Source organism: Carcharhinus amblyrhynchos, chromosome 21 (genome assembly GCF_965287045.1).
Source record: "Carcharhinus amblyrhynchos chromosome 21, sCarAmb.v2.hapA, whole genome shotgun sequence".
In the NCBI taxonomy this organism is placed as follows: domain Eukaryota; kingdom Metazoa; phylum Chordata; class Chondrichthyes; order Carcharhiniformes; family Carcharhinidae; genus Carcharhinus; species Carcharhinus amblyrhynchos.
In genome coordinates this window covers 39,309,921-39,337,571 of record NC_137344.1, presented here as the reverse complement: position 1 = coordinate 39,337,571, position 27,651 = coordinate 39,309,921, and the positions used below count along the sequence as shown (strand labels likewise).

General features: G+C 44.3%; 1 protein-coding gene across 2 annotated transcripts in view; it reads right to left on the bottom strand.

The window, feature by feature from the left end:
• LOC145356372 (protein shisa-6-like) overlaps positions 1-27,651 on the bottom strand; it is a 519,167-nt gene that overhangs the window by 29,327 nt on the left and 462,189 nt on the right. Inside the window, exon 4 of one of the 2 annotated variants that reach the window (XM_080209041.1) lies at positions 25,154-25,279. The exons of the other annotated variant lie outside the window; for it this stretch is intronic. Coding sequence (XP_080065167.1) covers positions 25,154-25,279 — 126 coding nt within the window. The remainder of the gene's footprint in view (positions 1-25,153; positions 25,280-27,651) is intronic. 2 annotated transcript variants of the gene reach the window in all.

Here is a 27,651-nt window from a genome sequence, read left to right as displayed (position 1 = left end):
TTGCCTTCTTCCTGTAGCTTTTGATTTTTGCTGACATTTGGAATCATGGGTCTCCTGTCTCTCCAACTCCACCACCCATATATATTTACGTCCTATTTGTTTGAATGTGGATGGGGAGATTTAGGCATAATTTTCATTAAAGGTAGCCTCATTTTTACATAGAAAAAGGGGGTAATAGAAATTGAGAATTCTTCCATCCTTCCCTTCCCAAAAGGCAGCAGGCAACTGAAGCTTTCAAGGCTGAGATCACCATATGATTGGTTAGGATAAAGGATATATGAGTAAGGGATCTGGGGTCAAGGTAGGTAATTGGAATTGAGGTACATGTTAGCCATGATCAAAGCGAATGGGGAAGGAGGTTCAAGGGACTGAATGACCTCTTGTTTCTGTATCCATAACTAACTCTGTTCACCAATATTAACATCAACATTTCCAGAAAGAATTGCGAGGTAGTGGTTTCTTATCCAGGCACACTGAATTCTATTGCCTCTATTGCAGCCCTGTTTAAGATTGATGTGGAGATGCCGGCATTGGACACGGTAAGACGTTTCACTCACCTGATAAAGGAGCAGCGCTCTGAAAGCTCGTGATAAGAAATAAACCTGTTGGACTTTAACCTGGTGTAGTGAGACTTCTCACTGTTTAAGACTGAAATAGCTGCACATGGAACAAGGATCAAATCCAGTCTGTAATGACTCAGTATCACAGTTCAGCTGGATAACTATCCACTTTTCCTATGAAAAAGATATGGGCCAGAATTCTCCAGCCGTTCACGCCAGCAGGATTCTCCAGTCCCGCCGGCAGTGCATTCCCTCCCACAGGTTTCCCGTTGGCATGGGGTGACGGCAACGGGAATTCCCATATACAGAGGCACAACCAGAGAATCTCACTGCTTGCAAACAACATGCCACCTCCTGCCAGCAGGAAACACGCAGCTAGGAGGCCGGAGAATCTCACCCATGGATTAAGTTATCTGTGTTCTACAACATCTTCACACCAGAGTCTACAGAACATCACCAGCAGGATTTTACGGCCTCGCTCGTCTCCAAACTGTAAAATCCTGCCCAAAGTCAACGGACCTTCCCATGTTCCACTCCTCACCCCCTCCAATTCCCATGGCAGGTGGGGAGGTAAAATTCTGACGCATATATGAAGATATTTAAGACAGAATCCTACAATTTCCTTGAGACTAAATGATATTATTTATGGCCTAATGATACTATCACTAGACTATTAATCTAAAGCTCAGCTAATGTTCTGTGGATCTAGAGTCACATTTAGGCCAGGCCAGATAGGGATGGCAAATTTCCTTCCCTAAAGGACATTAATGAGCTAGATGGGTTTTTCCGATAATGGTTTCATGGTCATCAGTATTTCTTAATTCCAGATTTTTTATATTGAATTCATCATCTGCGCTGGTGGGATTCAAACCTGGGTCTCCAGAACGTTAGCTGAATTTTCTGGATTAAAGTCAAGCTAGACCTTTGCCACAGGGACGCAGCTGGACCTTGGCTGGAGCAAGGCCGGAAGACTGCTGCCGCCTGTAAGCCATGGTGAATACTTTACTGGAAACCTTCAACCTCCATTGCTTAAGTGAACCAAAAGGAAATCACGAGGCCTTAAGCGCTTCAAGCTTCCAATCTGAAAGACAGATTGCAACAGCAATATTTTGGACTTTTAAAAAACCTTAGCGCAATGACTTCAGCGAGGCCCATGATTTTGGGCTCTTTGAGTATGAGCTCCCTGATTGAGGGATTGCCTGCCAACCAGCGAGTTAAATATGGGAGTGTCAGGCCGACTGACACTCCGGATTCTGACTGTGTACCTGAAGCATTCTTAGGTGTGGAGACAAATTCATAATTAAAGGGATTCTGGTGAATGGACACTGACCTCTGAAGAGTTATTTCATTCATGTATTTTACCTTTTTGTAATCACGTTTTCTCAGGTGTGAACGTATCTTTTGTATGTGTGTGTGTGTGTGTGTGTGTGTGTGTACATTCATGGGTGAATGTGTGTATATGCATGTGTGCATTTGCGTGTGCATCCATCAATGACCTTGCCTCCATCATAAGGTCAGAAGTGGGATGCTTGCTGATGATTGCACAATGTGCAACACCATTCGCCACTCCTCAGATACTGAAGCCATTCATGTCCAAATGTAGCAAGACCTGGACAATATCCAGGCCTGGGCTGATAAGTGACAAGTAACATTTATGTCGCACAGGTGCCAAACAATGACCATTTCCAATAGGTGAGAATCAGCAGGCAACATTCAATGGCGTTACCATCGCTGAATCCCCCAGTATCAATATCCTGGGGGTTATGTTGACCAGAAACAGAACTGGACTAGCCAAATAAATACTATGGCCACAAGAACAGGTCAGAGCGAGGAATCCTGTGGTGAGTAAGTCACTTCCTGACTCCCCTATGCCTGTCCACTGTCTGCAAGACATAAGTCAGGAGTGTAGTGGAAAACGCTCCACTTGCTTAGGTAGGCAATATGTAATGTGGTACGGCCCCCACTCTCATCCCACCTTCCAACCCATTCCCCTCACCTTATGGCTGTGGGTTGGCCATCGAGTGAGGGTGCAAATGTCCTCTTGAATCTTCATCAGTAGGCCCTTTCATTTGTCAAATAGTTACCCGCTGCTTATAAACAGGTAGCTGCCACACACCTAATGTTAATCCCAATCCAAACCTACCTCTCGCCACCCAGAAACTAACTCAACAAAAAAGGCCAGGAGGCAGGGACCATGGTGGTCAACTGGCATGCCAGCTGGTAGCAGGGAGTTGGGGGCCCTCATGCCTCTGGTCCCCTCTCCTAAGGCAAATGAAAATTCTGCCTTAAGAGTCTTCGGTACACAACCTTGTTCACAAAAGGATTAATTTATATTCTGAAAGGGATGAGACCAGTTGTGGAGCTGCCATTCCCTGAAGCTTGATATCCAACCAGAGGGTGTGGGTTTGAGTGTCATTGCTAACTTCAGCTTGCATGTGTTCTAACAGTTCTCTGCTGACTTGCGCACCACAGAGATATCCCATTGGAGAGTGACCTTGTCACATCATATGGATGCCTGCTGGAATCGTAGAATCGTAGATTCCCTGCTGTACAGAAGGAGGCCATTTGGCCCATCAAGTCTGTACTGGCCACAATCTCACCCAGGCCCTATTCCTGTAACCCTCATTTACCCTGCTAATCCCCTGACGCTAGGGGCAATTTACCATGGCCAATCAACCTATCCCGCACATCTTTGAACTGTGGGAGGAAACCGTAACACCTGAAGGAAACCCACGCAGACATAGGGCAAAGGTTCAGACTCCATACAGTGAATCGGGGCTGGAATTGAACCCGGGTCCCTGGCGCTGTGAGACAGCGGTGCTAACCATTGTGCCACTGTGTGAATCCTATTCCATTCTGCACAACCTGTGTTACCATCAAGAACCTCTGGGCCATGTATAGTATTACAGAATACCCAGGATACATGTCTCGAAACCATCAAATGTACCGCAACATCCCCATCTGCAACCCCCACACCCTCCCTCCACCAAACCTCCCCACCTCCCCCTCCACACTCCCCCATCCCCACCAACCCTTCTGAAGCATTTCTGGCTGTTACAGTGTGGCATTTTTATTTCTCAGCAAACAGTCTGAGCCAGTTAAATAACATAAGAACATAAGAAATAGGAGCGGAAGTAGGCCATCTAGCCCCTCGAGCCTGCCCCACCATTCAATAAGATCATGGCTGATCTGTCGTGGCTCAGTTCCACATTCCCGCCCTCTCCTCATAACCCTTAATCCCCTTAATCAAAAACCTATGAACTCGCATCTTAAAAATATTGAGCAAGGCAGCCTCCACCACTTCAACAGGCAGAGAATTCCAGAGATTCACCACCCTTTGAGTGAAGAAGTTCCTCCTCAACTCCGTTCTAAACCGCCCCCCTTTATCTTGAGGCTGTGCCCTCTAGTCCTACTGTCCTTTCTGAGCGGGAAGAGCCTCTCCACCTCTATCCTATCCATCCCATTCAATATCTCACACGTCTCAATGAGATCTCCCCTCATTCTTCTAAACTCTAACGAGTACAAGCCTAGTTTATTCAGCCTCTCCTCATAGTTCAACCCCCTCAACTCCGGAATCAGCCTAGTAAACCTCCTTTGCACTCCCTCCAAGGCCAAAATATCCTTGCGTAAGTGCGGCGACCAAAACTGCACACAGTACTCCAGCTGCGGCCTCACCAGTGCCCTATACAGCTGAAGCAGGACCTCCTTACTTTTATATTCAATCCCCCTCGCTATGAAGGCCAGCATCCCATTTGCCTTCCTGACCACCTGCTGCACCTGCAGGCTGGATTTTTGTGACTCATCCACAAGGACCGTCGCATGCTGCAGTTTTTCACCACGTAAGTAATAGTCCTTCCTACCATTATTCCTACCAAAGTGGACAACCTCACATTTGCCAACATTAAATTCCATTTGCCAGTTCCTGGCCCATTCGCCCAGCCTATCTAGATCCTTCTGCTGACTCTCCACACCCTCCGCACAATTTGCTGTTCCACCAATCTTGGTGTCATCAGCAAATTTCGACACCATACACTCGGTTCCCTCCTCCAGATCATCTATATAAATGGTAAATAGCTGAGGCCCTAGCACCGACCCCTGGGGCACTCCACTAATCACCAACCACCAATCCGAATAGCACCCATTGATCCCCACTCTCTGCCTCCTATTTGACAGCCAATCCTCTATCCACGCTAAGACCCTACCCCCAACTCCATGCCCCCTTACCTTCTGTAATAACCTCTTGTGAGGCACCTTGTCAAACGCCTTCTGAAAATCAAGAAACACCACATCCACTGGCTCTCCTCTATCCACCGCCCTAGACACATCCTCATAGAACTCCAATAAATTCGTCAGTCACGACTTCCCCTTAACGAAACCATGCTGCGTCTGCTCTACCAAATAATTCTCCTCAAGATGCCTCACTATTTTCTCCTTGATCACGGATTCTAACATTTTACCTACAACAGACGTTAAACTAACCGGCCTATAATTCCCCGCCTTTTGCCTGCCACCCTTCTTAAACAACGGCGTAACATTAGCCATTTTCCAATCTTCCGGCACTTCCCCGGAATTCAGCGAGGTTTGGAAAATAATCACCAAGGCATCCACTATCACCTCCGCCATTTCTTTCAGAACCCTTGGATGCATTCCTTCCGGTCCTGAGGACTTGTCCACAATCAGTCCCTCCAGTCTGTCGAGCACCGCCTCTCTAGTAACAATAATGTCATTCAGGCCCTCCACTCCTACCATCTTTCCATTGCTAACACCCGGCAAATTATTCACGTCCTCCTCCGTGAAGACCGAAACAAAAAAGTTATTCAGGGCCTCAGCCATTTCCCCATCCCCTACCACTAAGTCCCCCCTCTCATCCTCTAAGGGTTCAACATTCACCCTAGCCAGCCTCTTCCTTTTTATGTATTTATAAAAACTCTTGCTATCCTTTTTTATATTAAGCGCTAGCCCAGCTTCATAGTTTCTCCTACCCTTCTTTATCAACTTCTTTGTCATTCTTTGTTGACATTTAAACCTCTCCCAATCCTCATCTCGCCTACTACTCTTAGCTACTCTAAACGCATCCGCTTTTAATTTAACACTTTCCTTTACTTCCTTCGTTATCCACGGCTGATTATCTCAGTTGGAAATCATTTTGCTTTAAATTCTTACAATGATCAGCAGGGAAGGCAATGGTCCACTGGTGTTATTGCTTGTTGATTAATCCAGAAATTCAAATACTGTTCTGAGCACCTGGATTCATTCCCCACAAAGGCAGACAATGGAATTTGAATTCAATAAAAGAATTCTGGAATTCAGAATCTACTGATGACCATGAAACCATTGTCAATTGTTGGGAAAAAGAAAACCATCTGGTTCACTAATGCCCTTTAGGGAAGGATATCTGCTGCCCTTACCTGGTCTGGCTTACATGTGACTCCACAGACATAGCAGTGTGGTTGACTCTCAACTAAGGATGGACAATAAATAGGGTCCCCACAACAATGCTAATACCTGTGCCACAGTGCCGCCTGGGGTTGGCACAGCTACTCCACAGCTCCAAGGACCTGGGTTTGATTCCCGGCTTGGCTTACTGTCTGTGTGGAGTCTGCACATTCTCCCTGTATCTGCGTTGGTTTCCTCTGGATGCTCTGGCTTCCTCCCACAGTCCAAAGATGTGCAGGTTAGATTGATTGGCCATGCTAAATTGCCCTTTTGTGTCCTGGGATGTGTGGGTTAGAGAGATTAGTGGGGTAAATGTGTGGGGTAGTGGGGGTAAGGCCTTGATGGGATTGTTGTCGGTGCAGACTCGATGGGCTGAATGGCCTCCTTCTGCACTGTAGGGTTTCTAATAACTGCTGGCAAGCCAGCGATATCCATGTCCCGTGAATGAATTTTTAAAATTCATTAGAGTACTGGAGTGAAGGTTGAGAAGCCAATATTGGGAATCATGGGACCACGATGCAATTTTGCCACTGACAGGCGTTCTACATTACCTCAATCCTGCAATAATGATCCTTAGCGTTGAAGAATTGAAACAGGAATGCACGATCAGTGGTTAAACAAATAAGGCACAAGAGGATATTGCAGAAATGGGCCAAGGAAGTAAAAAAGAGCATTTTTTTCTCTCTCACAATAATGTTACAGAGCAAATGACCCTTGTTAACAAGTCAGGTCATAAAATGTAATTGCAGGTACATTCCTGAATCTGACCCTACGTCGAAAATAAAACTGACTGAACATAACCGGAGGTAATGATTGTGTGAATCACATCAGTTCTGCTTGAACATGCATGGGCCCCCATGTACTTACTTAAATATGAAACGGGAATTAAATCATCATCTGTACTGTTTCCTCAGTCATTAAAATATGCAGCAAGGTGCAATTTTCCATCAGTGTATTAAATTGTGATTGAATAAAGCCAGTTTTGTGTGTTTTTAATTACTTTGAGATGGTGTCTGTCCTGTAGGTACAGCTGGCATTAGCTGGTGCTTGGAGCTCTGGACTGACCTTTTTTATTGATTGATTTTTATAACGTTTGATAATCGGATTTGGACGGGTTTGAGACGGTGCTGAATCTCTTTGACAGAAGGAAAATGCCCAATCGTGTCCAGGGCTGGAACCTTGTTAAGAACGATCTGGACAAAGAAGGATGTTTACAACAGCACAGGGGAGTCAGATTGACAAAGGCTACTGCTTGGTTTTGATGAGCTGGAGATCTGGCTGCAGAAGATAAACCACGTGGCCCAGTTGGAACAGAGGGTCAGCCACCAATAAAACGTATAAAGGTGCAAGTAGCATAAATTAAGGTTATTAAAGAAAAGCAACAAAGAAAATTACAGGACAGGAACATGCCCTTTGGCCCTCCAAGCTTTCACCAAACATGCTGCCCGTCTGAACTATAAAACCCACCACCCTTCCAGGGACCATATCCCTCTATTCCCATCCTATCCTTGTATTTGTCAAGACAAGTCACTATCACATCTGCTTCCACAACTTCCCCCAGCAGTGAGTTTACTCTCTGTGTAAAAAACTTGCCTCGTACATCTCCTTTAAACCTTGCTCCTCGCACCTTAAACCTGTGCCCCCTAGTAATTGTTTCTTCCACACTAGGAAAAAGCTTCTGACTATCCATTCTGTCCATGCCACTTGTAATCTTGTTGGCTTCTATCAGGTCACCCCTCAACCTCCATCACTCCAGTGAGAACAACCCAAGCTTCCCCAACTTCTCCCCACAGCTAATGCCAACATCCTGGTAAATCTTTTCTGTACCCTCGCCAAAGCCTCCACATCCATCAGATAGTATGGCAATCAGAATTGAGAACTATATTTCAAGTGCGGCCTCACTAAGGTTCTATAAAGCTGCAACATGACTTGTTAAATTTTAAACTCAATGTCCCAACATTGACAGATTCAACGCAACTAGGAACCATGTACCTGGATCCAAACGAGAAAAAGGTTTGCTAATTTTGGAATCTAAGTTGGAGATAATTGTACATTTCACATTTGTTCACATTTCTTTTATGACTTGTCAACTATGGTAAGAGCACCATCTGGAACCTCCATCCCTTCTTGGAAGTATCATTGGGAATACTAAGGGCCACCATTGCCCTTTAACTCACACTGTTTCATTCTGTTGCCAAGTTGGACTGTTGAAGTTAAGGTTGGTGACAGTGGGAGAGCAAATAGCTTTTGAGGATTTCAGACTGAGGTGCTTCTCTATTGCTGAAGACTTTCCTGTGCAGTCAGCTGATTGCATTCAGGGGATTTCTGTTAAAAGGCATCCACTCAATGTTTCCTTTGTCTAATATGGGTGGGCAATGTTCTATGGCACAGCAGTATCTCTGGGCCAGAAGCTCAGGGTTCAAGTCCCATAGCAGGACTTGATGGCCATGGAAATTATGTTCATAATGTGGCCAGGCAGGTTGAGTATCCTGCAAATCCTTCCAGTATGCTGCTGGCAGGAGAGTTTTCTGATCAGCCATACTTGTAGAAAGCAAAAGAAAATCACTGCAATACTTTTCCAAGCATAATCATGGATCAATCCGATGAAAGTCCATGGGTGTCACTTAGGACACGGTACCTGATGGAAAAGAAGGGTGAAATTTTGGCATTGTAGCCGGCTGCATAATGAGGGTATTGAGGCTTCTCTCTTCTGAGTAACCAGCAATTGGCATGTCAAGTTTCTGAGGTCAACTGCCATCTATTCAGCCATTAGATGCACTATGGATTCAAGTAAGTCATGGTGTAGGCATAAGGAGCTTTTGGGTCCTCATAAGTGCGATCCTCAAACCCTCTTTTCATGGGAAATGTCATCAAGGTATTTCCCCTGGCAGGGAAAACCAAGGATTTCCTTACAATATGATGGCCAGTTTCCAGTCTCCTGTTTGTTGGACACAGTTAACTATGAAAGTTTGGAAATCTTGTGAAAGAGTAATAGTTTCCACTAGCATTCACTCTCCCAAAAAGAGGTGACAGTGATATACATTCACTGTATGGGAAAGAGGTGACAGTGATATACATTCACTGTATGGGAAAGAGGTGACAGTGATATACATTCACTGTATGGAAGAAGTGAATGGCTCTCGAATTATTCTGCCATCTGAGCTGGTACGTGCATCTGTACAGTGACAGTACATGTCCCAGTTTACCCCCAAATCCAATTAGCTATAACTATGCACACATTTCTTGTTACCAATGAAAGACTATGGGGAAATATTTTATCCCAATCTCAATTGCCAAGAGAAGCTTACACATTCCATCAGTGACTCACTTAGAGCTAATTCAGAAAATATACCAGGCAGAGCAAATCATATAGAATGGGGACAGCATTATCGTGGCATGCTTAAGACAGATAGTTGCATCATGATTAAAAGAATTTAATTTTATTGAACTTTTCCAGTCATTACATCCTTTCTTGTTCTGATTAGGAATGCAGAGAGTACATATGGTAAGGCTGCCTACATGGATTTAAAAGTGAGGCATTTAAATGCAAGTAATTCTTTTGTCATGTAGGAAGCTTAATTATTCGAGAGTAGCTGAAGAACAAGGCTGAGAGGTAGGTCATAAGTTGACCTTAGCCAGAACATTGATCAAGCCCGATGCTGTTGGTGCTACTCTGGACCACACACTAGTCAATGGAGATAATTGTTCCAAGTGAGGCATTGAGAATTTCAAATTAAATTTCTGCAATTGTATTGTGTGGGATCTGTATTATTCCATATAATGTCATCTGCGTTGTACCTGTGAGAAATCTTTGTGTGGTTTATGCAATTTGTTTTGCTGACTGATGTCCTTATTCCTCAGGTGAGGCTTTGGCAATTAGTGCCTGATGCCATAGAATGCTAATTTTTTTCTTGGCTGCTCCTTGACTTGTACCTCTCATACATCCTCTTGAACTCTCTAAAGTGATATTGCTCCTGTTCATGGCGGAGGTGGGGGTGGGGGCACTTGCCTCGATAACTGTGTTGTTCAGCGTGCAACATATTATCACAATTAATGAGTCTTGGTTTGATTCCACACTGCAGCATTTTCCCTAAGCAACTGTGACATCCGAAAGATTAAAATTGCAAACTTTTGCTTAGCTGTTGTTCACGCATGTGCCTTCTTAAGGCTGTTAGCTGGAGTATGGGGAACTACATAGGTGCCTTTACCCACAGCTGCAACTGCTAACAAGGCTCCCAAGAGTCAAACATCCAGCCTTCTTCCGCCTTCAAAAAATCTGTATAGCTTTTCAGAGTGGGAAGTGGGATCCCTAAAGGATCAGGGCTGGGATGACTGTTGCTCATAATTTATACTGACGATTCAAACCTCAATATGAAAAGCACATTGTGTCAATTTGTGGACAAGATCAAATAGTGGGGGAGGACAGTCGACTCCAAGAACTGCAGTAAATTAAAAGGAGGCAATAATAATTGTCGAACGGGCATATATTTGGCAAAGGCACCTCAGCCAAGATGGGTGCACTGCGTTACATTTTGGTAAGAAAAATAAGGAGGTCATAGACTACTGAGGAAATAAGAATCTAAATGGAGTAGACGAGCAAAGGGATCTGGGAGGGGAACACACATTACTAAAAGTAACTGTGCAGGGTAAGAAGGCCATCCAACGTCAAAAAATTAATGTACATTTCTAAATGAATAGAAGTAACATGTAAAGAAATTATGCAAAATTTGTACCGAAGCTTGGTTAGACCACACTAAGGGGGCGATCTTACCAAAAAAATTCTAAGTGCTGAATGAGTGTGAAAACAGGAGGGTTTCAGACCCATTCTTTCAGCAAGAGAAAAATTTGGGAGCCCAGTTTTTCACCTCTTTTGAGATCTTACCAGCTCACCACGTTGATGGACCGGTATGAGGAGCCAGTAAAATAGTCCCCTTAGGGTATTGTCTACAGTTCCAGTTGCCATATTCTTACAGCGTTATAGCGACGCTGCAGAATAGATTTATACGAATGATACCAGAACTGGTGTGACTATCAGGAAAGGAATGTACAAGCTAGGACTCTTCACTCTTGAAAAAAGATGGCTGTGGTGTTACCTTATAGAGACAGTTAAAGTTAGGAGAGGTTTTGATTACTCAGACACCAGAGAGGGTGTTTTCTCTCGTGGGGGAAGAGCAAAACTAACTCACTCAACGAGAGAACATGATCAAGGAGATAAATGGCTTACTGATGTTCCTTTGTATCTTAGGAGCATCAGGATAAGATAGTTATCGAGAAATCACACAGATTATTTAGAAAAATGGTCGCACAGCTAGAGGGTGACTAGACTGCAGATGCACCGCCATGAGGAGCAGCTGAGGTTAATTGTTGAGATTTAAGAGGAAGCTCGAAGAATTAATGAGGGAGCAGGAAATAGGGTTATCTGATCAAGCTAAATGAGGGAAGATGAAAAGAGGCTAGGGTGGTATATAAATACTGGCACGGATTCAGTGAGCAGAATGACCTGTTCCGAGATTATATATTCTATGTAAGTAATTCAGTAGTGATGTTATATATGTAGCCCCCATACGTGATAAAGACAAAACAATCCATTGCGCTCCAAATCTCCATTGTATTTGTGCAATTTTTTAAGTCAATGTGACACAATGGACCCTATTTTGATTCTAAGTGCTGAGTAGACTTGAAACTGGGAGTGTTTCAGATCTGACTTTTAGACCCGTTTTCAGGTGCCCTCACACGCACTCTGTCTGGAAGAATATCAGCAATTCCGAATCGCGCTGCACAAGCCTGTGGATGGGGCTTAACGCACCTGAAACCCTATAGCTCCGGTCAGCGCCTCCAACATGTGCAGGAAAATGATAGAATGCTGCTCCACTGCCACATCACTCCCAGGCTGGATACTGTCTCCCCCTGACCCCCACAGACATTGCCCCACCCCCACAACATTACTGACCCCATTATCCTCCACACCCTCCACCACCCAGACTGATCATGGGCCCTCCCTCCTCCCCCCTCACTGATCTCAGGCAGAGAGGCAGCAGACCCCTTCTTCCCTCCTCACTGATCTCAGGCAGAGTGGCAGCAGACCCCTTCTTCCCCCCTCACTGATCTCAGGCAGAGTGGCAGCGGATCCCCACCTTCCCTCCTCACTGATCTCAGGCAGAGTGGCAGTGGACTGCCCTTCCCCCCTCACTGATCTCAGGCAGAGTGGCAACGGACCCCCCTTCCCTCCTCGCTGATCTCAGGCAGAGTGGCAACGGACCCCCGCCTTCCCTCCTCACTGATCTCAGGCAGGGTGGCAACGGACCCCCGCCTTCCCTCCTCACTGATCTCCGGCAGAGTGGCAATGGACCCCCAGTCCCTCCTCACTGATCTCAGGCAGAGAGGCAGCGGACCCCCCTCTTCCCTCCTCACTGATCCCAGGCGGAGTGACAGTGGATCCCCACCCTTCCCCCCTCACTGATCCCAGGCGGAGTGGCAATGGACCCCACCTCTCCCCCACCCCCCACCGACCTCAAACAGAGAGCCGTCGGACCTCAGTACTTAACTCCTCATTAACTGGAGCGCCCAAATCGGACTTTTCTGGAGCATGTCTGTTTTGCACCGATTCTGGATGGGTGAATGTGGTGGTAAAGGGGGAGGGGCCGGTAAAGTTGGGCGTGCAGCTCATTAAATCAATTTAAATACACGCAAATGTATTTAAATAGCCATCACGCCTGTTTTGGGCACAGTTCCGAGCGCGGCCATTTTTGGGCCTTGGTAAGGGGGGAACGGGCACAGAGGTGGGAGGGGATCGCGCTACTCACCTCATATCTGACTTTACCAAGTTTTCGCACCTGAAAACGGGCGCAACTTGATGGCAAAATCGGGCTCAGAGTGTCCCGTAGTACTGCGTAGCTAATGAAAATTGCTGATTAACTGGAGTTAGTCACAGAACTTCTGCTAATACTGCACATGAGAGAGCAAACTTGGGTGTAGTCAACGTCGGATATTATTTATTAAAACCCACCATCTACATCAATACTCCGAATTTAAATTAAAATCAGCCCAGGGAGGAATGTATCAGGTGAAACTGTGACAAATCTCACCTTTGATTCACCTTCAACGACAGACGCAGAAGGAATCCAATATTTCCACAAATTCAAATAATATAAGGCAACATTCATGATCCAGCATATTTATATCTATTATGTGCATCTTATTTTTCATGGCTAAATATTTGAACTTCATGACTGGACAGGAAGAAGCCTAACTATCTCAATTCTAGATCGGCAATGTTTGAAAACAGTAAATAACTTTAAAAAAATGGGGTGATGTGAATAATTGTACTGAAAAGGTGCAGGCAAAATGGGGAAAGAAGAGAAATGTTAGGACCTGCTGTGTTATCCTTCCAATTCCCCTTCAACATGTGATCATTGATGATTATCTCAATGACCAGGCATCAGTATCGCTTTGTGACACAAGTTTGAGCTTCAACAGTGTCCCACTGTGCTACAGACTGATTCTCTAACACACTGTCCCACTGTGCTACAGACTGATTCACTGACACTCAGTCAGAGTGTGCTACAGACTGATTCACTAACACACTGTCCCACTGTGCTACTGACTGATTCTCTAACACACTGTCCCACTGTGCTGCGGAATGATTCACTGACACACTGTCCCACTGTGCTCCAGACTGATTCACTGACACTCAGTCAGAGTGTGCTACTGACTGATTCTCTAACACACTGTCCCACTGTGCTGCGGAATGATTCACTGACACACTATCCCACTGTGCTACAGACTGATTCTCTAACACACTATCCCACTGTGCTACAGACTGATTCACTGACACACTGTCCCACTGTGCTACAGACTGATTCTCTAACACACTTTCCCACTGTGCTACAGACTGACTCACTGACACACTATCCCACTGTGCTACAGACTGATTCTCTAACACACTGTCCCACTGTGCTACAGACTGATTCTCTAACACACTATCCCACTGTGCTACAGACTGACTCACTGACACACTATCCCACTCTGCTCTGGACTGATTCTCTAACACACTATCCCACTGTGCTACAGACTGATTCTCTAACACACTGTCCCACTGTGCTACAGACTGATTCTCTAACACACTATCCCACTGTGCTACAGACTGACTCACTGACACACTATCCCACTCTGCTCTGGACTGATTCTCTAACACACTGTCCCACTGTGCTACAGACTGATTCTCTAACATACAGTCCCACTGTGCTACAGACTGATTCTCGAACACACTATCCCACTGTGCTGCAGAATGATTCTTTAACACACTGTCCCACTGTGCTACAGACTGCTTCACTAGCACGCTGTCACACTGTGCTACTGACTGACGCTCTAACGTACTGTGCCACTGTGCTATAGACTGATTCATTAACACACTGTCTCACTGTGCTATAGACTGATTCACTAATACACAGTCCCACTGTGTTACAGACTGATTCACCAACACACTGTCACACTGTTCTACACAGTGTGTTAGAGCAGTGGGACATTGTGGTAGAGCATCCGCCTGTAGCACAATGTAACAGTGTGTTAGTGAATCAGGCTGTAGCACAGTGGGACACTGTGTTGACAAATACATCTGTAGCACAGTGTGACAGTGTGTTAGAGCAACAGTCTGTAGCACAGTGGGACAGTGTGTTAGAACATCCGCCTGTAGCACAGTGAGATAGTGTGTTACAGAATCCGTCTGTAGCACAGTGGGGCAGTGTCTTTCTTGATTTTCAGAAGGCGTTTGACAAGGTACCTCACAAGAGGTTATTGCAGAAGGTAAGGGGGCATGGAGTTGGGGGTAGGGTGTTAGCGTGGATAGAGGATTGGTTGTCAAATAGGAGGCAGAGAGTGGGGGTTAATGGGTGCTATTCGGATTGGCGGTTGGTGACAAGTGGAGTGCCCCAGGGGTCGGTGCTGGGGCCTCAGCTATTTACCATTTATATAGATGATCTGGAGGAGGGAACCGAGTGTATGGTGTCGAAATTTGCTGATGACACCAAGATTGGTGGAACGGCAAATTGCACGGAGAGTGTGGAGAGTCTGCAGAAGGATCTAGATAGGCTGGGCGAATGGGCCAGGAACTGGCAAATGGAATTTAATGTTGGCAAGTGCGAGGTGGTCCACTTTGGTAGGAATAATGGTAGGAAGGACTATTACTTACGTGGCGAAAAACTGCAGCAGGCGACGGTGCAGAGGGACCTCGGGGTCCTTGTGCATGAATCGCAAAAACCCAGCCTGCAGGTGCAGCAGGTGGTCAGGAAGGCGAATGGGATGCTGGCCTTCATAGCTAGGGGGATTGAATATAAAAGTAGGGAGGTCTTGCTGCGGCTGTATAGGGCATTGGTGAGGCCGCAGCTGGAGTACTGTGTGCAGTTTTAGCCGCCGTACTTACGCAAGGATATTTTGGCCTTGGAGGGAGCGCAGAGGAGGTTTACTAGGCTGATACCGGAGTTGAGAGGGTTGAGCTATGAGGAGAGGCTGAATAAACTAGGCTTGTACTCGTTAGAGTTTAGAAGAATGAGGGGAGATCTCATTGAGACATATAAGATGATGAATGGGATGGATAGGATAGAGGTGGAGAGACTCTTCCTGCTCAGAAAGGACAGTAGAACTAGGTGGCACAGCCTCAAGATAAAGGGGGGGCGGTTTAGAACGGAGTTGAGGAGGAACTTCTTCACTCAAAGGGTGATGAATCTCTGGAATTCTCTGCCCATTAAGGTGGTGGAGGCTGCCTCGCTAAATATTTTTAAGACGCGGGTTGATGGGTTTTTGATAAGCGAGGGGATTAAGGGTTATGGGGAGAGGGCGGGAATGTGGAACTGAGCCACGACAGGTCAGCCATGATCTTATTGAATGGCGGGGCAGGCTCGAAGGGCTAGATGGCCTACTCCTGCTCCTATTTCTTATGTTCTTATGTATTCGAGAATCAGTCTGTAGCACAATGGGACAGTGTTTTGGTGAATCAGTCTGTAGCACACTGTGATAGTGTGTTAGTAAACCAGTTTGTAGCACAGTGGGACAGTGTGTTAGAGCATCAGAATGCAGCACAGTATGACAGTGTTTTAGAGCATCAGACTGTAGCAGAGTGTGACAGTGTGTAGGTGAATCAGTCTGTAGCACAGTGGGACAGTGTGTTAGAGCATCAATCTGTAGCACAGTGGGACCATGTGTTGGAGGATCAGTTTGTAGCACAGTGGGACAGTGTGTTAGAGCATCAGTCTATGGCACATTGGGACAGTGTGTTGGTGAATCAGTCTGTAACATAGTGGGACATTGTGTTAGAGAATCAGACTGTAGCACAGTAGGACAGTGTTAGAGAATCACTCTGTAGTACAGTGGGACAGTGTGATAGAGAATCTGTCTGTAAACAGTTGGACAATGCATTAGAGAATCAGTCTAGCACAGTGGGACAGTGTGTTTGAGAATCATTCTGTAGCACAGTGGGACAGTGTGATAGAGAATCTGTCTGTAAACAGTTGGACAATGCATTAGAGAATCAGTCTGTAGCACAGTGGGACAGTGTGTTAGGGAATCAGTCTGTAGCACAGTGGGACAGTGTGTAGAGCATCAGTCTTTGCTCAGTGAGACAGTGTGTTAGAGAATCAGATTGTAGCACAGTGTGACAATGTGTTAGTGAATCAATCTGGAGCACAGTGGGACATTGTGTTAGGGCATCAGTCTGTAGCACAGTGGGACAGTGTGTTAGAGAATCAGTCTGTAGCACAGTGGGACCGTGTGTTATTGAATCAGTCTGTAGCACATTGGGACTGTGTGTTAGAGCATCAGTCTGTAGCGCAGTGGGACAGTATGTTGGAGAATCAGTCTGTAGCACAGTGTGACAGTGTGTTAGTGAATCATTCTGTAGCACAGTGGGACAGTGTGTTGGTGAATCAGTCTGTAGCACAGTGGGACCGTGTGTTATTGAATCAGTCTGTAGCACAGTGGGACCGTGTGTTATTGAATCAGTCTGTAGCACATTGGGACTGTGTGTTAGAGCATCAGTCTGTAACACAGTGGGATAGTGTATTAGAGCATCAGAGTGTAGCACAGTGTGACAGTGTGTTAGTGAATCATTCTGTAGCACAGTGGGACAGTGTGTTGGTGAATCAGCCTGTAGTTCAGTAAGACAGGGTGTTAGAGCATCAGTCTTTAGCACAGTGGGACAGTGTGTTAGAGCATCAGTCTGTAGCACAGTGTGAAAGTGTGCTGGTTAATCAGTCCATAGAACAATGGAACAGTGTGTTAGTGAATCAGTCTGTAACACAGTGGGACAGTGTGTTAGAGCATCAATCTCTAGCACAGTGGGACAATGTGTTAGAGAATCAGTCTGTAGTTAATGGGAAAGTGTGTTAGAGCATCAGACTGTAGCACAGTGTGATAATGTGTTAGTGAATCAGTCTGTAGCACAGTGGGACAGTATGTTGGAGAATCAGTGTGTAGCACAGTGAGACAGTGCGTTAGTGAATCAGTCTATAGCACAGTGGGACAGTATGTTAGACTGTCAGTCTGAAGCACAGTTTGACAATGTGTTAGTGAATCAGTCTGTAGCATAGCGGGACAGTGCATTAAGACATCTGTCTGTAGCACAGTGGGATAGTATGTTTCAGAATCAGTCTGTAGCACAGTGGACAGTGTGTTGCTGAATCAGTCTGTAGCACAGTGGGATAGCATGTTAGTGAATCAGTCTGTAGCACACTGTGACAGTGTGTTAGTGAATCAGTCTGTAGCACAGTGGGACAGTGTGTTAGAGCGTCAGACTGTAGCACAGTGTGACAGTGTGTTGGTTAATCAATCCGTACCATAATGAGACAGTGTGTTAGTGAATCAGTCTGTAACACAGTGGGACAGTGTATTAGGGCATCAGACTGTAGCACAGTGTGACAGTGTGTTGGTGAATCAGCCTGTAGCACACTCTGACAGTGTGTTAGTGAATCAGTCTGTAGCACAGTGGGACAGTCTGTTAGAGCATCAGTCTTTAGCACAGTGGGACAGTGTGTTAGAGCATCAGTCTTTAGCACAGTGGGACAGTGTGTTAGAGCGTCAGACTGTAGCACAGTGTGACAGTGTGTTGGTTAATCAATCCGTACCATAATGAGACAGTGTGTTAGTGAATCAGTCTGTAACACAGTGGGACAGTGTATTAGGGCATCAGACTGTAGCACAGTGTGACAGTGTGTTGGTGAATCAGCCTGTAGCACACTCTGACAGTGTGTTAGTGAATCAGTCTGTAGCACAGTGGGACAGTCTGTTAGAGCATCAGTCTTTAGCACAGTGGGACAATGTGTTAGAGCATCAGTCTTTAGCACAGTGGGACAGTGTGTTAGAGCATCAGTCTCCAGCTCAGTGGGACAGTGTGTTAGAGCACCACACTGTAGCACAGTGTGACAATTCGTTAGTGAAACAGTCTGTAGCACAGTGGGTCAGTGTTTTAGAGGATCCATCTGTAGCATAGTGGGATAGTGTCTTACAGAATCATTCTGTAGCACAGTGGGACAGTGTGTCAGTAAATCAGTTTGGAGCACAGTGTGTTAGTGAATCAGTCTGTAGCGCAGTTGGACAGCGTGTTAGAGTATCAGTCTGTAGCACATTGGGACTGTGTGTTAGAGCATCAGTCTGTAGCACAGTGGGACAGTATTAGTGAATCAGTTTGTAGCACAATGGGAAAGTGTGTTAGAGCATCAGACTGTAGCACAGTGGGACAGTTGCTATGGTAGTGAATCATTCTGTAGCACAGTGGGACAGTGTGTTTGAGAATCATTCTGCAGCACAGTGGGATAGTGTTAGTGAATCAGTTTGTAGCACAATGGGAAAGTGTGTTAGAGCATCAGACTGTAGCACAGTAGGACAGTGTATTAGAGCATCTGTCTGTAACACAGTTGGACGTTATGTTGGAACATCAGTCTATAGCAGAGTGAGACAGTATTTTAGAGCATCAGTCTGTAGCACAGTTTGACAGTGTGTTAGTGAATCAGTTTGTAGCACAGTGGGACATTGTGTTAGAGCAACTGTCTGTAGCACAAAGTGACAGTGTGTTAGTGAATCAGTCTGTAGCACAGTGGGACATTGTGTTAGAGCAACTGTCTGTAGCACAAAGTGACAGTGTGTTAGTGAATCAGTCTGTAGCACAGTGGGACATTGTGTTAGAGCAACTGTCTGTAGCACAAAGTGACAGTGTGTTAGTGAATCAGTCTGTAGCACAGTGGGACATTGTGTTAGAGCATCAGTCTGTAGCACAGTTTGACAGTGTGTTAGTGAATCAGTTTGTAGCACAGTGGGACATTGTGTTAGAGCAACTGTCTGTAGCACAAAGTGACAGTGTGTTAGTGAATCAGTCTGTAGCACAGTGGGACATTGTGTTAGAGCATCAGTCTTTAGCTCAGTGGGACTGTGTGTTAGAGCATCAGACTGCAGCACAGTGTGACAATTTGTTAGTGAATCAGTCTGGAGCACTGTTGGACAGTGTGTTACAGTACCAGTCTGGAGCACAGTGGGACATTGTATTAGAGCATCAATCTCTAGCACAGTAGGACAGTGTGTTCATTAATCTGTCTGTAGCACAGTGGGTCAGTGTCTTAGAGCATCCATCTGTAGCATAGTGGGATAGTGTGTTACAGAATCTGTTTGTAGCACAGTGGGACAGTGTGTCAGTAAATCAGTTTGGAGCACAGTGGTGCAGTGTGTTAGTGAATCAGTCTGTAGCGCAGTTGGACAGCGTGTTAGAACATCTTTCTGTAGCACAGTGGGACTGTGTGTTGGAGGATCAGTTTGTAGCACAGTGGGACAGTGTGTTGGAGTATCAGCCTGCAGCACAGTGCAACATTGTGTTACGGAATCAGTCTGTAACATAGTGGGACATTATGTTAGCGAATCAGACTGTAGCACAGTAGGACAGTGTGTTAGAGAATCACTCTGTAGTTCAGCGGGACAGTGTGATAGAGAATCAGTCTGTAGTACAGTGCAACGGTGTGTGAGAGTATCAGTCTGTAGCACAAAGGATCAAAAATGAGGAGGTATTGGGGTTCTTGAGAAACATCAAGGTAGACAAGTCTCCAGGGCCTCATGAGATATGCGCCAGAATACTGAGAAAGGCAAGAGAGGAAATTGCTGGGGCCTTGAGAGAAATCGTTTTATCTTCACTGGCTACAGGGAGGTCTCAGAGGATTGGAGAATAGCCAATGTTGTTCCTTTGTTTAAGAAGGTTAGCAAGAATAATCCATGTAATTACAGGCTGGTGAGCATTACATCAGTGGTAGGGAAATTATTGAAGAGGATTCTTCGAGACAGGGTTTATTCCCACTTGGAAATAGTGGATGTATTAGTGAGAGGCAACATGGTTTTGTGAAAGGGGGGGTCGTGTCTCATGAACTTGATCGAGTTTTTTGAGGAAGTGTCAAAGATGATTGATGAGGGTAGGGCAATGGATGTTGTCTATATGGACTTCACTAAGGCCTTTGACAAGGTCCCTCATGGCAGACTGGTACAGAAGGTGGAGTCGCATGGGATCAGGTGTAAGCTGGCAAGGTGGATGTAAAACTGGCTCGGTGAAAGAAGACAGAGGGTAGCAGTGGAAGGATGCGTTTCTGAATGGAGGGCTGTAAAAGTGATGTTCCTCAGGGATCAGTGCTGGGATCTTCGCTGTTTGTAATATATATATATAAATGACTTGGAGGAAAATGTAACTGGATTGATTGGTATGTTTGCGAACGACACAAAGATTGGTGGATTTGCAGATGGTGATGAGGACCATCAGGGGATACAGCAGCACACAGATCAGTTGGAGACTTGGGCAGAGACATGGCAGATGGAGTTTAATCCATGTGAGGTAATTCATTTTGGAAGGTCTAATACAGATAGGAAATATACAGTAAATGGCAGAACCCTCAGGAATATTGATAGGCAAAGGGATCTGGGTATACAGGTACAGAGCTCACTGAAAGTGGCAATACAGGTGGAGCAGGTAGTCAAGAAGGCATATGGCATGCTTGCCTTCATTGGCCGGGGTATTGAGTTTAAAAATTGGCATGTCATGTTGATGCTTTATAGAACCTTAGTTAGGCCGCACTTGTAATATAATGTTCAATTCTGGTTACCTCATCACCAGAAGGATGTGAAGGCTTTGGAGAGGGTACAGAAAAGATTTACCAGAATGTTGCTTGTTTTGGAGGGCATTAGCTATGGGAAGAGGTTGGAGAAACTTGATTTGTTCTCACTGGACCGATGGAGGTTGAGGGAAGACCTGATAGAAATCTACAAGATTATGAGGGGCGTGCACAGAGTGGATAATCGGAAGCTTTTTCCTAGGGTGGAAGAGTCAATTACTAGGGGGCATAGGTTTAAGGTGCAAGGGGCAAGTTTTAAAAGAGATGTATGAGGCAGATTTTTTACACAGAGATTGGTGGGTGCCTGGAACTCATTGCCGGAATAAGTATTGGAATACGGTAGAGACTTTTAAGGGGCACCTTGACAAGTACATGAATGAAATGGGAATAGACGGAAATAGACCCCGTAAGAGTAGGGGGTTTTAGTTATGTCAGGTAGCATGGTCGGTGCAGGTTTGGAGGGCTGAAGGGCCCGTTCCTGTGCCGTAATTTTCTTTGTTCTTTGTTCACAGTCTGACAGTGTTTTAGAGAATCAGTCTGGAGCACTGTGGGACAGTGTTTTAGAGAATCAGTCTGTATCACAGTGGGACAGTGTTTTAGAGAATCAGTCTGGAGCACTGTGGGATAGTGTTTTAGAGAATCAGTCTGTATCACAGTGGGACAGTGTTTTAGAGAATCAGTCTGGAGCACTGTGGGACAGTGTTTTAGAGAATCAGTCTGTATCACAGTGGGACAGTGTTTTAGAGAATCAGTCTGTATCACAGTGGGATAGTGTTTTAGAGAATCAGTCTGTATCACAGTGGGATAGTGTGTTAGAGAATCAGTCTGTAGCACAGTGGGACAGTGTTTTAGAGAATCAGTCTGTATCACAGTGGGACAGTGTTTTAGAGAATCAGTCTGTATCACAGTGGGATAGTGTGTTAGAGAATCAGTCTGTAGCACAGTGTGACAGTGTGTTGGAGAATCAGTCTGCAGCACCGTGCGACTGTGTGTTAGAGAATCAGTCTGCAGCACAGTGCGACTGTGTGTTAGAGAATCAATCTGCAACACAGTGTGGCATTGTGTTAGAGAATCAGTCTGTAGTACAGTCTGGCAATGCATTAGATAATCAGTGTGTAGCAAATGGGACAGTATTTCAGTGAATCAGTCTGTGGCACAGTGTGACAGTGTGTTAGTGAATCAGTCTGTAGCACAGTGTGACAGTGTATTAGTGAAGCAGTCTGTAGCACTGTGTGTGTGTTAGAGAATCAATCTGTAACACAATGGGGCAATTCATTAGTGAATCAGTGTGTAGTACAGTAGGCCTGTGTGTAAGAGAATCAGTCTGTAGCACAGTGGGTCTGCATGTTAGAGAATCAGTCTGTTATACAGTGAATCTGTGTGTTAGAGAATCAGTCTGTAGCACAGTGCAACTGTGTGTTAGAGAATCAGTCGGCAGCACAGTGCGACTGTGTGCTAGAGAATCAATCTGCAACACAGTGTGGCAATGTGTTAGAGAATCAGTCTGTAGTACAGTCTGGCAATGCATTAGGTAATCAGTGTGTAGCAAATGGGACAGTATTTCAGTGAATCAGTCTGTGGCACAGTGTGACAGTGTGTTAGCGAATCAGTCTGTAGCACAGTGTGACAGTGTATTAGTGAAGCAGTCTGTAGCACTGTGTGTCTGTGTGTTAGAGAATCAATCTGTAACACAATGGGGCAATGCATTAGTGAATCAGTGTGTAGTACAGTAGGCCTGTGTGTAAGAGAATCAGTCTGTAGCACAGTGGGTCTGCGTGTTAGAGAATCAGTCTGTTATACAGTGGATCTGTGTGTTAGAGAATCAGTCTGTAGCACAGTGTGAGAATGTGTTACAGAATCAGTCTATATCACAATGGGACAGTGTGTTGGAGAATCAGTCTGTAGTACAGTGTGACAATGCATTGGTGAATCAGTCTGTGGCACAATGTGAGAATGTGTTACAGAATCAGTCTATATCACAATGGGACAGTGTGTCAGTGAATCAATCTGTAGTACAGTGTGACAATGCATTGGTGAATCAGTCTGTGGCACAATGTGAGAATGTGTTACAGAATCAGTCTATATCACAATGGGACAGTGTGTCAGTGAATCAATCTGTAGTACAGTGTGACAATGCATTAGTAAATCAGTCTGCAGCACAGTGGGACTGTCTCCTGAAAGTGAAAACCCAGTCCTGACTCTATAGTGAACTATCCCTCTGAGCTATGATTTCAATCCTTGTTGCATTGGCCGACTGTGCTATCCTAATTTTCTTCTTATTTTCCAAAATGTGATATGAAGTGACAATAAAACTTTAGTTATGGTTCTGTCTATTCTCTGTTCTGCAGTGCAGTATTTAACAGGGATATTCATATTCTTAATGAAATATCTTAAGTCATATCTTCACTCCAACTCATATTTCACTGAAAAATAAACTTCTTAGTAATGATTTTCTGACTGTGTGCTGCCCAGATGTTTACTTCCTGCAGGCGTTTACTGAAAAATCTGTCCTTCTGTCATAGATTCTTCCATTAACTTGGACCTTTAGCAAACCGTGCTGGCAAAGTCCTCATTTAATCGCTTTTAACTCTATGAAAAATATCAGCCCAATTTTCCAAAGTGTGCCATTCCCATTCCCACAGCAACCAAGTTGTGGTCTCTCTGTCTCAGGCTCAATACTGTGTTAAAATCTGACTAATTTTGGTAGTGCTGTTAAAGACTTGCACCCATAAGAAGCAGAGAAAGGGGTTCCACCAAATTCAATCAACTAATAGACCTGGGCTGCAGTGAACTCCGGGTTTCCAGGTCACAGAAATAAAAGGACAGAGTGTATACCCACTGCTCTCCAAGTGATTTTCTTTGAAAGTTTCAGCTTTATGTTTCATTTCTTCTGGTACCAGTTTAAAATCATTTTCAGAGAAAACTTTTTATAGCAATGTGACATAGTGTGAAATCAGCAGATGTCAGTGAAATAGGAACAATGTTAAACTAAATACAGGTAATGATAATGAGGGGTATTTTCTGGAAGCCTATCATACACATTGCTAAGTTTGCCTGTTTTATATCAATAAGTGTGGGCCTGTTGCTCTAGATTCCTATTGGTGACATTGTCCTACAAACAGTGAATATAAAGAACAAAGAAGGGTACAATTAAGGGACAGACCCTTTGGTCCTTCAAACCTGTGCTTATCATGATGCCATAACTAATCTAAAAAAAACCTTCTGCCTTTACTTAGACTGTAACCCTCTATTCCCTCTATGTTCATGTAGCCATCCATCAAAATGGCAAGCACTTTACCAGCAGGAACTGGTAACCTTAGAGTCATAGATCAGACACATCTGCAAAGCTCTGTCCTCTGCATATACCAGAAAAGTGGTTAGAAAGTTCCCTTGAAGAGTGCATGTGCAGCCAAACAGTTTTGCCTCTCTACAAATATTAAGTGCTGCGGCAAAGTGTCATTTCAGTACATGTATAAAGGTGTACCTTAGGCTTAGTTACCTGTTCATAACATTGTTGTGGATTAGTCAAAAAAAGAACAGTTTTACCAAAAGAGAAATAAAAATACATTTACAACCACATTTCAAATACCAACTGACCTGTTCGACCAGTGACTTTGATCTCAAGCTGTGGGACAATAGCATAATGACATTTACCCAAACTTACTGTCGCTGATTTGAGCTGTTGTGCCAAATGATTTGCTTCACATGGGGTTAAAATATTAAATAGCGGAGGGAAAAATTTTGTTTGAACACATTACATATTTTTCATGCTATTCTTTAAGGATGCATTTACAAAGATTTTGTTAATTTGAGCCTAAGATTGCTACAATTAAAGGTACTTTTATGGCTTTTCTTAAGTGCGTTAGTGTTGGAGAATTTGAATGTGTACAGTGCTGAAGAATTGGGACGGGAAAATACCATCAGCATTCTGAGAATTGTTTTGGGGAGTGGGTGGTGGGGGGTGGGGGTGAGGGGGTGGGGTGATGGGTAGGAAGGGAAGTCAGGGCATGGAAGTTGAGAAATTTGACATACCAAGGGATCCAAGTTCTCTGTATCTTTGGGGAAACCTCTGAACGTTTTTGGCCTCCCAGTCCAGATATGCAATTTGTTCCTTATGGCTTGTTGGTTTGGAATATTGGAAAGGATCTCTGAAACAGTCTAGAAAAAAGGAAAAGGATTGGGGTCAATTCTGCCCTTCATGAAAGATTGGCCCATATATCAACAGAAAATGGGTATTGAGTTAGAATCAAGCCTTCATTTTGAAAAGACATAATTTGGACACACTTAATTGCTTTAGTTTCTGAACACTCCTTCCAAATACAGGCGCAAGACCATGTCCCATTTCACTAATGAATGATGGTAAATGAGTATCTCCTTTTCCTTTATGAGATTACCGTAGAGTTGATTTATGCATTTCTTTGAGAACACTGACTGTTCCATCATTAATCTGCTCAAGAGCCAGGTCACATCGTTGTTACCTATTTTGTGATTTTTTTTGGCACATTTATAATGTAAGGTAACAGTGATTTATATGATCTGGGAGCACCATTTTATTCTGTGCGTGTTATCCAGTGGAAAAAAAGTGTTAATTACATGAAAATTAGTTCCATATGCAAACTATCATGGAACTCAGCAAGCCAACAGAACGTGCCTAGTGGCAATGATAAAATATTTGCCAGTGCATTCAGCCTATCCAACAAGGACTATTATTTGAAAATAATTATGACCTTGAGTATTACTGAAAAAAGTCACATGTTGTCAAATCTTTCTGTCTTGCACTGCTCAGGACAATTTACAAGAAGACCAAATTGTAAAGGAAAGTGTTGTTCACTTTATACTTTGGCATTCCTGTGAATTCTTTTTCATGATGAGCACAGGACAAAAAGTTTTGACAGCATGTGTATTTTTACAGTAATACTCAGGTTCTGTACCATCGAATGACTAATCATGATCTTCATGCATCAATTTAATCTACTCCCTTCTTAACATCATGTACACTCATTCAATTTTTTGTTGAACGCTCCAGAGTTACGGGGATAGGACGTGTCTGGGATTGTTGTCACTGCAGGCTTGATGGCCCAAGTGGCCTCCTTCTGCTCTGTAGATTGTATAATTCAATTACACTTTCATTTCCAAGACTGGTTTGAGAACTCCGTTGCCTTGGTGGTCACAATTTCTGCATCTGCAAATGGTCAAGAATGGTGTGAGGCAGGGATCATAAGAACATCAAAAACAATGGCACAGATAGGGCACAAGGATAGATTTTCCAAATAATTCCATTAGTTGGTCAAGGGCAGGGTGAGTGGATATGACTGAATTGGCAAAGTTCAGTTCTGATCATCCTGAAGGCTCCAGGGTCTTACTTGGCCTGCTCCTGTTCACATTTCTTATGTTCTTATGATCAAATATTTTTTTCCATTCTGATATCTGATGGCTTGGAATTTGTCAGGTAAATACATTTTGCACGTGGCTTTATTGAAGCTCCAGAGCACATACTTCCAGAATGAGTAAAACGGTCACATGGTGTAATTTCTTAACATTTTCATTGGACTTACCCCCTTGTCTTTGGTAGCACTTTGAATGGGTAATGCCTGTATGTGATGGTACTCTTAAAGGGAAAGGAACTTTAATCTTCTGTTATTTTCCAGATTTACTACATGTTTCAAGGACTATGGAAATTTTCTTGCCAACATTTTAATAATTCTGAATCTTTTATTCATATTATGTGCTTTGGGAATGTCTTTGTTGGGGGGGTAATGTCAAGCTTGGGTAAACTCAGTACCGATGCCCAAGAACTAACCAACCCTTAGGCAGTCTGAGGATCAGAGTCAGAACATTGCCATCTGCAGTCAACTTGTCACCAGTGGCTAAAAGTGACTGTTATCAAATGGTCTCCAACTTCTGCCAAAGTATCAATTCCTATGCTGCCTACACACATACCCAATGGTTGAATGATGCCTCCATCAGCAGAAGGACAAATTTTCATCTCCCTTTCCATTGAAAGAGGAGTAGAACTGCCTAATTTCACCACGCTGCTCCACATGCAAAACAGCATTGGCTGATGTTGGCTATGTGCACACCTAAATAATTTGATTTGATTTGCTGTCTGGGCTCACTAATCCTTATCTGCTCACTGGTCAAGGCCTATTGGCCATGCTCTGTGTACCCGAACAGGGCCCACAGCGTGGCGTCTCGGGGATTTTTAGAGTGACTTTATCACATGTTAATGTAAGTCTACTTGTGTCACTAATAAATACATTTTAAACTTACTACTCATATTATTGCAGCCCACTGTTACTGGTTACAATGAACCATCACTGAGAATAGCCAAGAAAATAGTTGGGACTGGCACAAAACGCCAGTGTAGTCGAGAGTCACTGATAAAGGATGGGTGAGGTCATGCTCGGCAAGGGAGGGATTATAAGATTAATGAGTGAATGCAGTTCAGAATTTGGACAGCAATTATGTTTGCTTGCTTTGTGGGTTTAAGAGAAAGTATTTGAACAGGTTGACTGCATTAAGCTTTTGAC